The sequence below is a fragment of the Amaranthus tricolor genome, chromosome 7 (assembly GCF_026212465.1).
Source record: "Amaranthus tricolor cultivar Red isolate AtriRed21 chromosome 7, ASM2621246v1, whole genome shotgun sequence".
Lineage (NCBI taxonomy): Eukaryota > Viridiplantae > Streptophyta > Magnoliopsida > Caryophyllales > Amaranthaceae > Amaranthus > Amaranthus tricolor.
The window spans coordinates 13652737-13667116 of NC_080053.1; the positions used below are offsets into that span (position 1 = coordinate 13652737).

The 14380-nt window shown below is 35.3% G+C and overlaps 1 protein-coding gene across 1 annotated transcript; it reads left to right on the plus strand.

Annotated features, from left to right (window-relative positions):
• The first annotated feature begins 7260 nt into the window (after window positions 1-7260).
• On the plus strand, window positions 7261-14292 carry LOC130817681 (fatty acid amide hydrolase-like). The gene is made up of 20 exons (XM_057683526.1): window positions 7261-7559; window positions 8814-8923; window positions 9007-9067; window positions 9278-9462; window positions 9565-9694; window positions 9821-9898; window positions 10002-10149; window positions 10298-10410; window positions 10546-10621; window positions 10761-10832; window positions 10918-10969; window positions 11066-11137; window positions 11247-11327; window positions 11535-11638; window positions 11736-11828; window positions 11959-12027; window positions 12811-12875; window positions 12963-13024; window positions 13107-13202; window positions 13946-14292. The coding sequence occupies exons 1-20, from the start codon at window positions 7409-7411 to the stop codon at window positions 14006-14008; spliced, it is 1881 nt and encodes a 626-aa protein (XP_057539509.1). The 5' UTR covers window positions 7261-7408; the 3' UTR covers window positions 14009-14292.
• Window positions 14293-14380: the final 88 nt, after the last annotated feature.

Genomic DNA, 14380 nt, shown 5'->3' on the forward strand with positions numbered 1-14380 from the left:
AAAATTATATTAGTGTAATTGGGAAATGAGCAAGATAGAGGGTCTTCCAACAAGTCTATTCAATAGTATGAAACTCAAGAAACATACTTTTATTGGGATATCCAAGTTCAATGAGGAATGTAACAAGTATGCAAAGAATATGAACCAAGGGTTACACTTGGTTCAAGTGATACAAACACCACTAGGGTACAACCTAAGGAACGGAACCAAATTAGCACTACCGAAATGCCACTGATGGCCACTTACACCCTAATCTCAGAACAACTAGATGATGCCTTATATATTGGATTACATGAACTTCATATGCAAGGGACACGTGTGGTTTTAAGCCTCACCAAACAAGACCAGGAGCATCAAAAGTAACCTTAAGAAGTTGCAAGTCCAGCCTGGCAAAGGTTTAAGTATAGTAGCCTGTATGTGTTAAACATTTCAGTTTTTTTGTAGTTTGTTTTAAGGGGTGTTTCTTGATTTTTAAAAGGTAGTTAGCCGTTATATTTTGCTAGCTTCTTTTAGCCGTTGAGGTTGAGGCATAAACTATATAAAGAGCTCTCCTCATTCGTTGTAAACTACCTTTCAGATTTCATTCAATAACATTTCAGTTTTCATTCAAGTATACTTTATAAAAGTAACTTTGTTTTCATTTCTCTCTTGGACTATGGTGAATCGGTATTCAAGAAGATTCACCCTTCATTATGATAAGAGTATGATCATTGAGGGAACTGTAAAGGAAAGGCTTGTGACAAGTGAAGTCAGGGAGTCTTTTCTAAGGACAGACATTCATCAAGATTGTGTGAAATATTCATAGATTGTTGATTTGATCATTGTAGTGCATTTGTTCGTTTTTATCAAGTGTGCCTTATTAGAATCTCATCAAAACTCAATTATCTCCTCTCTGTATTGGTGCAACTTAGTATTAAAGCCACGGTTGGCTTGAAGGACTTCAACCAAGGAGAAGAAGATTAAGGGACAAAACAAGAACCATCTCAAACAGTAAGTATAGCAGGACATATAGAGATCATTTCTGGTAAGACTTTTGGTTTTGATGAAGAATTCGTGTAGTTTGTAACAACAACAAATTCAGGTAAATTTCTTTCCAAACCTCTTTTATTTTGGATGATCAAATCACCATTGTACCATCAAGTCACAAAAATAGCAAGTAACACAATGGTAAGGTGTTATGACATTCAAGAATCACTTTCTTGAAAACCCTGATTGCTTTTTATGTGTTAATTGTGTGTCTAATTGCTTTAATTGTTGTAAATTGAGCACTATGGATGTAGAAGAGAGATTGGAGGTTTTCACCAATTTAGTGCAACAACTTGTCCTAACCATGGCCACCATAGGTTTACAAAATGGGGAAAAACAAAACAATAACAATAGGAACAAAGAAACATTGAGAATAAAACCCTAAGAATAGACCTTCCTGAGTTTGATGGCCATTCCCAAAACCCAAAGGATTACATTGATTGGGAAGCCAATCTTGAGAAATATTATGATTTTAAGGACACCCCACCTGAACAGCAATATAGTTAGCCGAGATCAAACTGACTAAGTTGGCTGCTGTATGTCTTGAGAGAGTGCAAAAGCAGAGAAGAAGGGAAGAAAGAGAGAGGATCAACACATGGGATAAACTTAGGAAACACCTAAGAAGCAAGTTTATTCCTCACAATTACAAACAACAAGTTTTTGTGCAATGGAGTACCTTAAGACAAGGCAATAGAATAGTTACATAATACATACAAGAATGGAAGAAACTTTCTATGGTTTGTGCACTAAATAATCCAGAAGAGATAAGGATAGGTAAGTTCATAGGGGGACTAAGGGAGGATTTGAGAAAAAAAGCTAGAGTTGACCCAAAACGTAACATTTATCCTAACTGATAGTAATGCCCTTACCCAAGAGAAATACTCTAAGAAGAAGGTAGGGACATGAAGTACTTATACTAAGACTTCTAGAATTGTAAATCCCAAAATCCTGTGAACCCAGCACCTGTGTCAACTAAGAACCAAACCACAACCAACCCACCCAAGGATAAAATTAACAAAGATATGAAAGGAGTGATTTGTTTCAAATGTTAAGGACATGGGCACTTCAAGGGTGAATGTCCCAATGCTAGAGCCTTTAGCCCATACAAGCTTTGTTTAACCTACATCCTTCTCCCGGTGAGAAACTATTTGAAAACCATGGGGGATTTCTCATATACACCTATTCCTCTATTTTTTTCATGTAGGAAAGCATTCTTCACATCAAATTGGTGTAATGAGCAATCCTTGTTCGCAGCAATCAAGAAAAGGACTTAGATTGTGTCAATTTTGGTGACTGGTGAGAAGGTTTCAAAGTAATCTTCTCCATAGGTTTGAGTATACCCTTATGCCACAAGTTGAGCTTTGTATCGTTCAATAGTTCCATCGGCTAAGTACTTTATAGTATACATCCATCTACATCCCATTGTCTTATTTCCTTTCGGCAATTTTCATTTTTCCTAAGTTCCATGTTTTTCAAGGACTAAAATCTCTTCTTCCATAGCCTTCTATGGAACCTATGGATGCTCATTAGGCAGGACTGGAGTGATTTGAAGAGGAGATACTATGGTTTCAGTAACAACATCAGTAGTCTCGCTTACTTGCTCTTTTAGGTCCCGATCAATCACTATTGGATGAGTTAACCTGCTAAAGTCCTCATTAACTATCTCTCCCTGAGGACTAGGTTGGGAGTATAGTAGGATTGTTCAAACAAATCACAGTCCATAGAATTGTATAACTGATTATAGAGAGGGTCAAAGCATCTGTATCTCTTTTGATTAGCCCCGTAACAAAGTAAAACACACTTAATAGCTCGAGGTTCAAGCTTTGTTCTATACTTTTGTGGAATATGAATATAAATGATACACCCAAAAACACGAGGGGGTAAAGAATGAAAAGAAGGTATAGAGACAAAAGAGCTTAAGACATCAATAAGAGTTTTGTAATGGACATGTTTAGAGGGAAGGCGATTTGTGAGATAGGTTGTAGTAGCAATAGCTTCAGGCCAGAAGGAAACAGTAACATGAGATTCAATGATGAGTGCTCAAGTGATGTCAAGAAGGGTACAATTTTTTCGCTCATCGACCCCATTTTGTTGTGGTGTGTCGGGTTAAGAAGTTTGGAGAACCATCCTATGTTCAGAAATAAACTGTTTGATAGCACCCGTTACATATTATAGAATGTGACAAATAAACTGGTTGAGCATGAAATTGAGTTTTGATGGTATTATAGAATGTGACAAATACTGAAAAAACTTCAGATTTATGCTTCAAAAAATAAACCCAACTCATACGAGTACAAACATCCACAATTAAAACATAATACAAAAATTTGTGAGTAGCAAAACTCGGGGCAGGTCCCCACACATCAAAACGTATCAATGAAAAAGGACAAGCAGAATGATACAAGCTAAGAGAATACGAATGTTTGTGACTTTTAGCCACAACACAAGTTTCACAATCAAGAGACATAAAAAGTGTTTTTTTAGGCAAGGGAACAAATGTTTTATATAAGCTAAAGAGGGATGACACAAATGGCGATACCGCATCCAAAGTTGTTGTTCATAGGACCCGCGAATAAGCATAGGTTGACTTTGTTGAGTTGTCTCATCCACATAGTACAAGTCTCCTCGCTCAATACCACACCCAATAATCCTCCCGGTCTGAGGATCCTGTACAATACAACCATCAGAAGTCAGAAGGAAAATACAATCAATCTCCTTAGTCAACTGCTACTAGATAAAAGTTTATGAGTTAAACTAGAAATTAAGAGACAATTTTGTAAATGTATGGAAGAAGAAATCGCAACAGTCCCAGCCCTAGTAATCGAAACACATTCCCCATTTGAAGTCGGAATTTGAGTACGGGGAGTTGGGTTAGTAGTTAAAAGGTTGGATGGATCGTTGGTCATTGTGTCCGTGCCTCCGCAGTCGAAAATCCACTTTAAAGTAGATGCTTTACCCAATAAACCCAACCCATTTGAAGTTTTGCGCGTGTGAATTAATTAGGTTGGTAATTGGGTGAAAACGCAAGTCAAAGGGGAAATGGTTAGGGCATTTGACTCATCTTTTAAAATCCTCTCACATGTAGTTAACCCAGCCCCCATATAAATACCCTCACTTGGAAACTTTTTTTTTTATAATCTCCCTGTGCTCCTCATTTCATCCGTCCATTTTTTCACACCTGTGCATACTACCGGTTTTAATGGTATAAGACAAACCTCCCTCTTGAGTATGTGGCCTATTGTTGGTGTCGCCAGTGACGAGGTTCGCCTTGCAGCCAATTCTTTTCAACGGAGCCTTGATGGCAGCAGCCTTTTATAGCCAGAATTCATCCCATCATTCTGGATACCCTATGATATTGAAGCATCCTTTGTATGTTTCGATTCTCCACAGTGGCCACACTTGAGGTAGGTTCTGTCCTTGTCTATGTGTCGTCGAAATGAGGCTTCCGACTGGTGTTTTATAGCTAGCCCTTGACGGATTTCTGAGGGAAAAAAACCCAATGATGAGGAGGTAGTCATGATGCCTCGTCATGTAATTTCACAACGTAAGGTGGCGTAGGAAATATCCAAGGTCGGCAAAGGGTCTAGATTTAGAAGATCTCGCCTCTCTTTATAAAAGGTATTCTGTATTCTGGCTAGAAATTGGTAGAGGCGTTGTTTTGAATAAAACTGTTGAACATAGTAACGTCCTCGGGGTATACCATAAGATTTGGCATCCGACAGCCAATTTCTTTTCTAAGAGTATTTAATTTTCCAAAGTATATCTCGATGGAATCACTATTCAGTTTAAGGTTGGCTGCCTTTGTACTCAGATCGAATATTTGAAGTTCATCATGCCCACTGTTCAAGAGAGTTTATATACCTTTCCATAAATCCTTCGTTTTGTAATCAAGGAATTGATTAATAAGATCAGATCCAATGTTGGCTATTATCCATTAAAACACAACAAAGTTTCATCGCTTCCACACTTGGTATATCGGTTATGTGGATTTTGAGGGTTCGTCGATGATGTGATAGAGACGTCCTCGTCCCCTAAAAACAACATACATTAGTTTACACCACATGGTGTAGTTTTGGTAAGTCAATCTTTCGACCATTTTAAGATCTAATGAGGATGATTCAATGGACACATTGGTTTTATTGAGTAATTGAAGCATTTGGAACATTTGCTCCGTGTGAGCTACAGTCAGTTGCTGGTTAGGTTTGGTGTTTTGTGTTGTGTCTTCCATTTCAGGTAAGAAAGAAGTAATGGTAAATGATGTTCTGCTGAAAAAGTCGCCGGTCTCGGAATAGTGTCTTATAGCTCTGATACCATAAAAAGATAAAAAGCGGAAAATAAAGTAGGTTAAGCATTAGCATTTGGAATAATTTTGTTTGTATTAAATATAATCAACCACAAAGCTTAGGATATATACATGAGAGAAGGACTTAAATTAGGAAACAAATAACAGAGGATCAATTACAATAATTCTAGTATCCTAAAATATACATAATTTCCTACATCTACCTCCTTTAGTCCCTCTTATCTCATCCAAATGTAACATTTATAAATGTTATCAAAATATCTATATCGTTCATTGAGAAAGTTCTTTGTATTATTTTTGTTACCCAAATCAAAAAATTTGAGGGAGTAACATCATAGTGGTTAGTCCTTTAAATGTTGATACAATAGAGTAAAATAACCAATATAATATATAGAAATAACGGTTTTATTTAAAAATCTTAATCGACTTATTTTTTTTAGAATTAATTAAAGTTAATAATATAAAAATGACTTTTCAAACATTGTTTTTTTGAAAATTTTCATTTCTGATTTCATCATCATCATCCTATCCAGTGTATCCCGCTCATAGAAAAACTATGCACAGGGTCTGGGAAGGGAAAGACCGCGGCAACTCATATCCATAAAGGAGCGCGCGGCCAAAGGAGTCTCCCGGCTCGAGAACGATAAGGAGACGTAACTACACGGGAAGGATAACTTAAAAGCCTATAAATAAAATAAATAAGTAGAACCAACTACAAAATAAAAGAAAACAAAAACTAATACAAGCTATGATTTCAATTCTATAATTAAAAAAAAAAAATTATTTCTTCCAAAATACAAGCTATGTTAAATTATATTTCCTTTGTCTCTTTGAGTTTGTTATTGATTATAACAATTTTCATTACAATATGTTACTTTTAGTAGCAAATTCAAAGGGACGACAAAAAGTGGGGTGATATAAAAATATAGATAGAAAAAACATTAATTCTTACATGAGATCATTTTTATTGGGCTAACCTAATATACAGTTTTTGTCTTAAAACGATCACTTATAATGATAAAGTGATCACTTATAATTTTAATATAATTACTATTCATAGTCTTAGAATGATTACTTATTACCTTAATACAATTACTTATAATTTTAAAGTAATCAATTGAAGAAATACGCTATTATATGACATCGTTTCATGATGAGATGGTCTCATAAAAGACGAGCTGAAAGGAAAAAAAAAATGTACCTATGAAATATAGATACAGTATAGTAAATTTGTAATGCCATTGGGAGTAAATATACATCCAAAATGAAAATTTAGGATCACACGCGAAGGGTGGGTGACCGTTAGAGGTAGGGAGCAAACTCTCCAACTGCCCAAAATCTCAACCTCTTAAAAACCCCGCCAATTATTGATTACTTTCTTTACATTCCCTAACAATATTTAATTGTAAATTTCATGACCTATTCATCCCATTTTGATTCAAATACCCGATTTAATTCCTTATAATTAAGATTTTAACAAAGTTGGTCGAACATTTACCTTACATTTACGCTAAATCAACTCGATTCTAATCTTTCTTTAAAGATAATAGGATTTTTAAATAAATAATCATCCATATCTTTCTTTTTGATACATTACGGTCATCAAAGTGAGCTTTTTCAAAAAAATAATATAACCTTTTCCTAATTTCCTTACAATAATATTAATTATTAATTAATCATAAATAACACCAATTTATAAGTATTTTCCAAAAATATTACCGATTTTAGTTTATTAGTTAATTTACAAATTTTTTTATCATATAATCTGCAATAGTTTAATTTCTAGCATGTTAGTATATATTCTAAGGAAACACCCATAAATTAGTATTATTTATGATTGATGGATAATCAAAAGTTATATTATTGTAGGTTAATAAACAAAAAATTGTATTATTGTTGGTAATTTTCTTTTTTATTGTGTAGTAAAATGTCGCATGGTCTTTGCAGGTTTGAGCCGAGATTCTATTGCCCTCAGTTAAACCACGTTTTTCCTTAAAAGGATGATATTTACATTCCATCAACTATGTCCTACTTTTCTGATGACCCATTTCTTCATTTTTCCCCCTTTATATACTGAGAATGACTTTGGGATGTTGGATCACTCACATGCTTTGGTTTGAAGGAAAAAAAATGGGATTTTTTAGAAGTGAGGGTGTGATTTACAAGCCTGTTGATGAAATTGATATTGGCCCTTATAGTGATGAAGTTTATATTAGCCCAAATGTCAAAGGTTTGTTCTTGTTTCATCAAACCCACTAAGTGTTTTGTGATATTTATATCCTTTTGTCTTATTTGTAATATGAGAATGTAGTTGAATTTTAAAAATGGGGATGATGTCAAATTAGGGATTTCTTTGATGATATTAGAGAGGCTGAGAAGTATATAATTATCCATGTTGAATGTGGTAATATAAGATTGTAGTTGAGTTTTAATAATATATTATTTTTCTAAAAGTAAGGATTTATCTGATGATATTATATGAGTATTTAATTTGTCATGAAGAATGTTTTGACTTGTTAAAATAAAACTTCAATGTCAATGAGTTTATGAGGAAGAAATCAAGATTCTTAAAATAAAAAATAGAGATTAAATAATACAAACATTAGCTGGAGGTGAAGGTACCCACTTTACATATATTGAATTATATATAAAAAAATTAAACATTAAGGTGTTGAATCATTGTTTTAAGCTTCTCTGTTTTACATCCTCAAGAGTTAAGAAAACAAGATGAGGCTTTTTAGGAGTGAGGGTGTGGTTTACAAACCTGTTGATCAGGTTGATCTTGGCCCTCACAGTGATGAGGTTTATGTTAGCCCCAATGTCAAAGGTTAGCTATCCTTTCTCAATGCCCTTCAGGTGTCCTGAATTATGTCATTTCCTATATGAGTCCATTATTTGATCAAACAGGGACATATCTTTGGGATGGAGGGAGTATTTAATTTTGATCTGATCAATTGATTTTGAGTAGTTAAATTCGGAAAATTTGGTAGTTTTCAGAGTTCTAGATGATATTAATGGGTATCCTTTTTTTTCTTGGGGGTGATAACTTCAAGTATTAGTCTAGTATGTTTTGGGCCTTTATTATTAGGCCGTGACAAATCATTACATAATCTCACCATAGTCCACTCATGTGGACACGGGACACTTGTGGGCTCGGGCCAAACCCATGGGTCAAGAGCGTTGACTTGCACATATATTTGGTGAGGTTCATTGTTTCTCAAAACCATATGGTTGTAGCTGGATTAGCCTATCCAATATATATGCAAGTCCACAACCCACTATTTTATCGATGTGGGATTTTGTCTCACATGTGAAGTATTTCCAACACTTATGGAATGTGAAATATATTATGAAAGAGGTCCTGTAATTGAAGCTCTGAAAACAATAGGGATTAGGGATGTTTTGGTAGTAACTTGCAAGTTTATACGGTTATAGACTTGATCAAGGGAAGGCATTACTAATGCTTTTCTATCTATTTTATCAGCTCCGCGTATGGCTGGATTTTTGGTTAAACTTTTTGTTTGGATTCTGGAGTCCAGGATAATTGGAATGATTATCTTGTACTTCCTTAAGAAAGATAATTTGATTAATAAGGTACATAAATTCAATTAGTTCTTATTGTATAGTTTTGATGACTTGCTCCTCGGCAATTATGTAAAATGAAAACTGTTTTGCAGCTTGTTTCATGGGCAGAATTGGAAGAGTCACCTGTATATGTTCCTTTACATCCATCTGAAGGTACCAACTCTTTCAGAAAGGCCCAATGTATGACTTATTTCAGTAATTCCTCTGAGTAGAAACTAATGTTTAGTGATGGAAACATGATTTTTAATATAGCTTCATATGACCAAGAGTCATATAGCATATAGGTATATCTTTTCTATAGCAGTTTATTCATATTGCAGTTTCCTTTCCTTATTACTTAGTACCTTCCGTATATTGTTGCAGACTTCCCTGAACAAGAAGTAAGATGCGTGAGTTCTAACAGTAACCCATGTCAACGTGTACAAGATGCTGTAGAGTGCCTGCCTTCTTCAGAAAATATTTCAAGTGAGATAAATCTTTCTTTTCAACGCTGGACGATAATGGACTATTCTAAAGCGTATACATCCGGGGTTCTCACTCCAAGCATGGTAAGTTTTATTATTTTGAATGGGAGTTTCTTGTACAATTTCATGCTGTCCTACAAATTGTGAAACAAACGACTCAAGTGATTTATTTTAGTTTGTTTGCAGGTGGCAGAGAGGTTCATTAAAGCTGTGGAACAATCGTCTAGTACTAACGCCAACATGTCATTCTTTATCAGCTGTGATGCCAACAACATTCTGGAGCAAGCGGCTGAGTCTACTATTCGTCATAAAAAAGGTATGAAAATTAAGATGAGTTAATTCCCACGATCGCTATCAAATAAACACAGGCCGATCTACTAGTGTCGTGATTAGTCTCGACTATTTTATTCTTCACAATCCACATGGTCTTTACCTCATACAGGTGAAACACTATCAGTTCTAGATGGAGTGCCAATTGCCATTAAAGATGAGATAGACTGTGCCCCTTATCCAACTACAGGTAATAATATATACAATACTTAAGTTTCATTTTAAGCGTGCGAAACTCACCTGTTAGTTTACTTGCTGAGCAAATGCCCTGCCTCTGATGTAATTTGTTTTAGGAGGTACGACTTGGTTACACAAATTTAGATCCTGCAGAAATGATGCTTGCTGTGTTGAGCAACTGAGGTTATGTGGTGCAATACTTGTTGGGAAGACCAACATGCATGAGCTTGGTGCTGGGACAAGTGGAATAAATCCTCACTATGGGTACAATGCATTCACCCATAAACTCATAGCTATATATTATCTCAATTTTTCCCAGCCAAACAAAACTTTGCAGAATACTGTGCCAATCAGAGCAGGACTGTGTTCTTACATTAGAATTTGATTTCAAAATTTTCCGTTATTATTGTAGGGCTACTCGAAATCCTTACAATACTAACCGGATATCGGGAGGCTCTTCTAGTGGGTCAGCTGCAGTTGTTTGTGCAGGATTATGTCCGGTTGCTCTTGGTGTTGATGGTGGCGGTAATAAACATCATTTTAATGCATTTAATTTTCTTAGTTCTCTTGTTACCAAAATAATTAAATGGCATTGGGGTGATGTAATGTTGTCTTATTCTTACATTACAAGCTGCTGAATATTTTTCAAAATTTGTGCAGGGTCAGTTCGTATGCCTGCAGCTCTTTGTGGGGTTGTTGGTTTCAAGCCTACTTTCGGACGCGTTCCTCATACTGGGTGAGAACAATACTCTTGAAATATGTCCTATATAGGAATATATAGGAAAAACCATCGTCACTTTTTTGCTACATATTACTTCAACTATGTGAGGCGATATTAATAAGTGAGTAGTGATTATCATCATCGTGTTCTGTAGTGTACTTCCTCTGAATTGGACGGTTGGGATGGTTGGAGTTTTATCTGGCACAGTTGAAGATGCTTTGATAACGTAAGTACCTTGTTGTTCACTTCACTTGTGCTTAACCTCTTCATATGGATTTAAAACTAATACTAATCTTGGAAACTTATTTCAGTTATGCAGCTATCAGTGGCCAACTCCTCTTAGATCAACCTACAGTCTTAGAGGTGATGCTTTAGTTTGCATCTTGATTTTCTTGTCCCTCGCCACTTGGTGAATGTACGGATTGACACTGATAGTAGATATACTTTTGATATAAGCAGCCTATAGTTAAATTGCCGATGTTGAGAACAGACACATTCATTGGTGATGTCAAATTGGCCAAATACGGGAAGGTTTGACACTCGTATATTCTTATAAGATACTAAAAAAGTCGTACTGCAGGTCACAATATCATCCATTCTAAATTTCTGTCTTTGTTTCCATTTCTCATGTTGTATATAGTGGTTTGATGACTGTCATGCTGATATCAAACTTTGCTGCTCCAGTGCTCTCAATAAGCTTCAGAAGTGTTATGGGTGGGAGGTATAATATGCATTCCCTAACCATCCTGTTCAACTATAACATTATGTGCTCATAGGTGATCATGCCAGCTCCAACCTGAAACTTTTTAATATTAAAAGGTTGGGATTTTATTATAAAATGATGGCCTGAACTTGGTATTATTCCTGTTTATTTTTAGTTAAATAATTTTCATGATTGTCCTGTTAAAAGTAATATCTTTTGTAAAAGATTGTAGAGGTGACAATACCAGAAATAGAGACAATGCGATTAGCACACTATCTAACAATCGGATCTGAGTGCACTGCTGCTCTTGACCATCTTCGACAGAAGCTGTACGTTATGTATAAATATTTAGTAGTTAAGAAGTATTCAGATTCCAGATTAAGATGCTTTGCTGATGACGTCGTTTTGTAACATGATTGATGATAGGGCCTCTGCAGAACTTGGATGGGATGCAAGAGTTGCACTTTCGATATATGGTGCCTTTAATGGCATGGAATACATCAAAGCTCAGAAAATCAGGTGATGCTAAATCTACCTTCAGCTAAGATTAATATCAAAATACCCTGATTTACATTCTTCTGCATTCCTACAAAAATGTAATTCCACGACACGAGTGCAATTTGTCATTTCTTCTCCGATTTATCTGCAGGAACCGACATATGCATTTCTATAACAAGATATTATCCAACACCGATGTTATTGTTACTCCTACAACTGGGTATGCTTCCTGCTACTGTCACCCATTTCAGTAATGTTTTGCCCGAAACTTTTGTCCATGTAGACGGATATATATTAGAGGACTAACCAATGATGCAGAAGCAAAATTGGTCTTTTTCTGATCGATGTATGTTCTTGTCTCCAGTACTACCAGAATTTCTGGTGTTTTGACTCCTTAAATCCCAAGTCTTTTGATGGTAGACATAATGTTGAGAACTATTTTTTTGCTTTTTGTTATGCATCTATATTTCCATGTTCCCAATCCCTTATATATACTATCCTTATGACCTATTCAGTTACCTAATCCGATGTAGTCATAAGGCTAAAACCCCACTACCGACAATAAAGGGGGAAGGGGATGACTCATGACAGATACAAAGCCTCAGTGCAACAATATTCAAGTTGAACCTTCCAGAAAAGAAGTTTGTTAGCCATGTCATTAAGTTTGTTAGAGATTCTGTTTTTGTTATATTTTCGCTCTGCACAGTTAGTTTTCTTTCTCTTGTAATTAGTTAGGGCTGTAGCTTCTAGGTGCTTCTTCCTCTGTATATATACTTCTCCTCTCAATGAATAAAGTAGCAAGCCAGTTTTCCAAATCAGTAAATTGCTTCTTTCATAAAGTTGTCACCGTTGGACTAAAACAAACTGCCAACAGTCCACAACTCCACACAGATAAGAATGCTTCTAATTCATATGCAAACCGATATTTTGCTTTCAGTCTAAGAAAAGTAAGTTTAAAATAGTACTAGCCATTACAGTTATTTGTTTCAATGTTGTGTGCCAGTGTAACTGCATACCAGATCAAAGACGATGCTTCAGAAACCGGTGAACTCGATTACATTAATGGAGGTATACATTGATCATACGGTTTTTCCTATTGCTTAAATATTTGGAATGTGTAAAAACCGAAAAGTTTGTCTTTCAACTTGCTTTCAGCTGCACTGGTACGGTATCAAATAGCAGGAAATTTTCTTGGTCTGCCTGCTGTAACTGTGCCGGTGAGAATAAAATTTTACTTTAAATTTGCATCGATGGCTCAATTTGAACATCATTTGCTGATCAATTTATATGTTGTTCTAGATTGGATATGATGCAGCAGGGCTGCCTATCGGGCTTCAGTTTATCGGAAGACCATGGGCTGAAGCAACTCTATTACACATAGCTTTCGCAGTCCAGGTAAACTGGCATGCTTCTGAAGAATGTTTCTTGGAAAATTTTTATGGCTTCTTTTTATCTTAGTGTATCAAACTAATATGTTGTCCAACTCTGAATGCATAAACATACATTTGAGTTAGGAATGCTTATGGAAAATTTCAAATTTGACTTACGTAATGTAGAAATCGGCCTATAATCTTATGAGTACCTATATAGAGAATGTGGGCGAACGGAGTATAACCTAAGCAATGGTAAATCATCCATCACCCTAATATTCTAATACTAGCTCATCATCGTTATGATCATCATCATACTTCGTATATACCTTTCATAGGAGATAAGAAAGTTGTGGAAGTGTGGAAGACGATAGACCGTGCGTCTATACCCTTATCATAGGAGATAAGAAAGTTGCGGCTAGTGGGACCCTCAGCTTGAGAAAAACCAGTAAGTGAAAACTAAGGACACAGAAAAATCCATAGGCAAGACAATGAGCACAGAAAAATACAGAGTAATAACAAACCAAAGAAATAACAATAACAAACATAAGGCGCAAACAATAAATATGGCAACAAATTCAGCATGGTATTGGGGGAGAAATATAAAATGGATTTGTAAAGCATTAAAGTTTGTCTGATCTAGCACAATGGTGAAATGTTTTTATTTGTTACGAATTGAAAAAGGAACGAAAAACATTAACGACCTTGATCATAAGGATGAACAAATGTATTTGAGTTTGAGATGTTAACTATGTTTACTTTGTTCAGGCTGTTTGCAAATCAGAGTACAGGAAGCCAGAAGTTTTTTATGATCTTTTCAGCACAATATGATCAAACTAGCGAGTGGTATTGGATTTGAGGGAGAAATATAAAATGAGATTTGTAAAGCATCAAGCATTCACTGATCTATACTGCACCAGAATGATAGAGGCCAGAGGGGGTTGTTTATACTGAATAGATTTTTTACTGTGAGCTAAACTGTTGATGCTTAAAGTTGAAATTGTTGTATTTTATGATATGAAAAATTGGGTAGAGAAAATGATTCATATAAATGTATTGAAAAAGAAAGATATAGTTTGCAATTGCAATATTAATTTTACTACATTTTTTTTCTATTGTAAATGTATTTTGATTGAAGTGTGTGGTGAACCAACTGATTTTTACACAGCAGAAGTGAGGAAAGAGAAAAGCAAAAGAAGTACA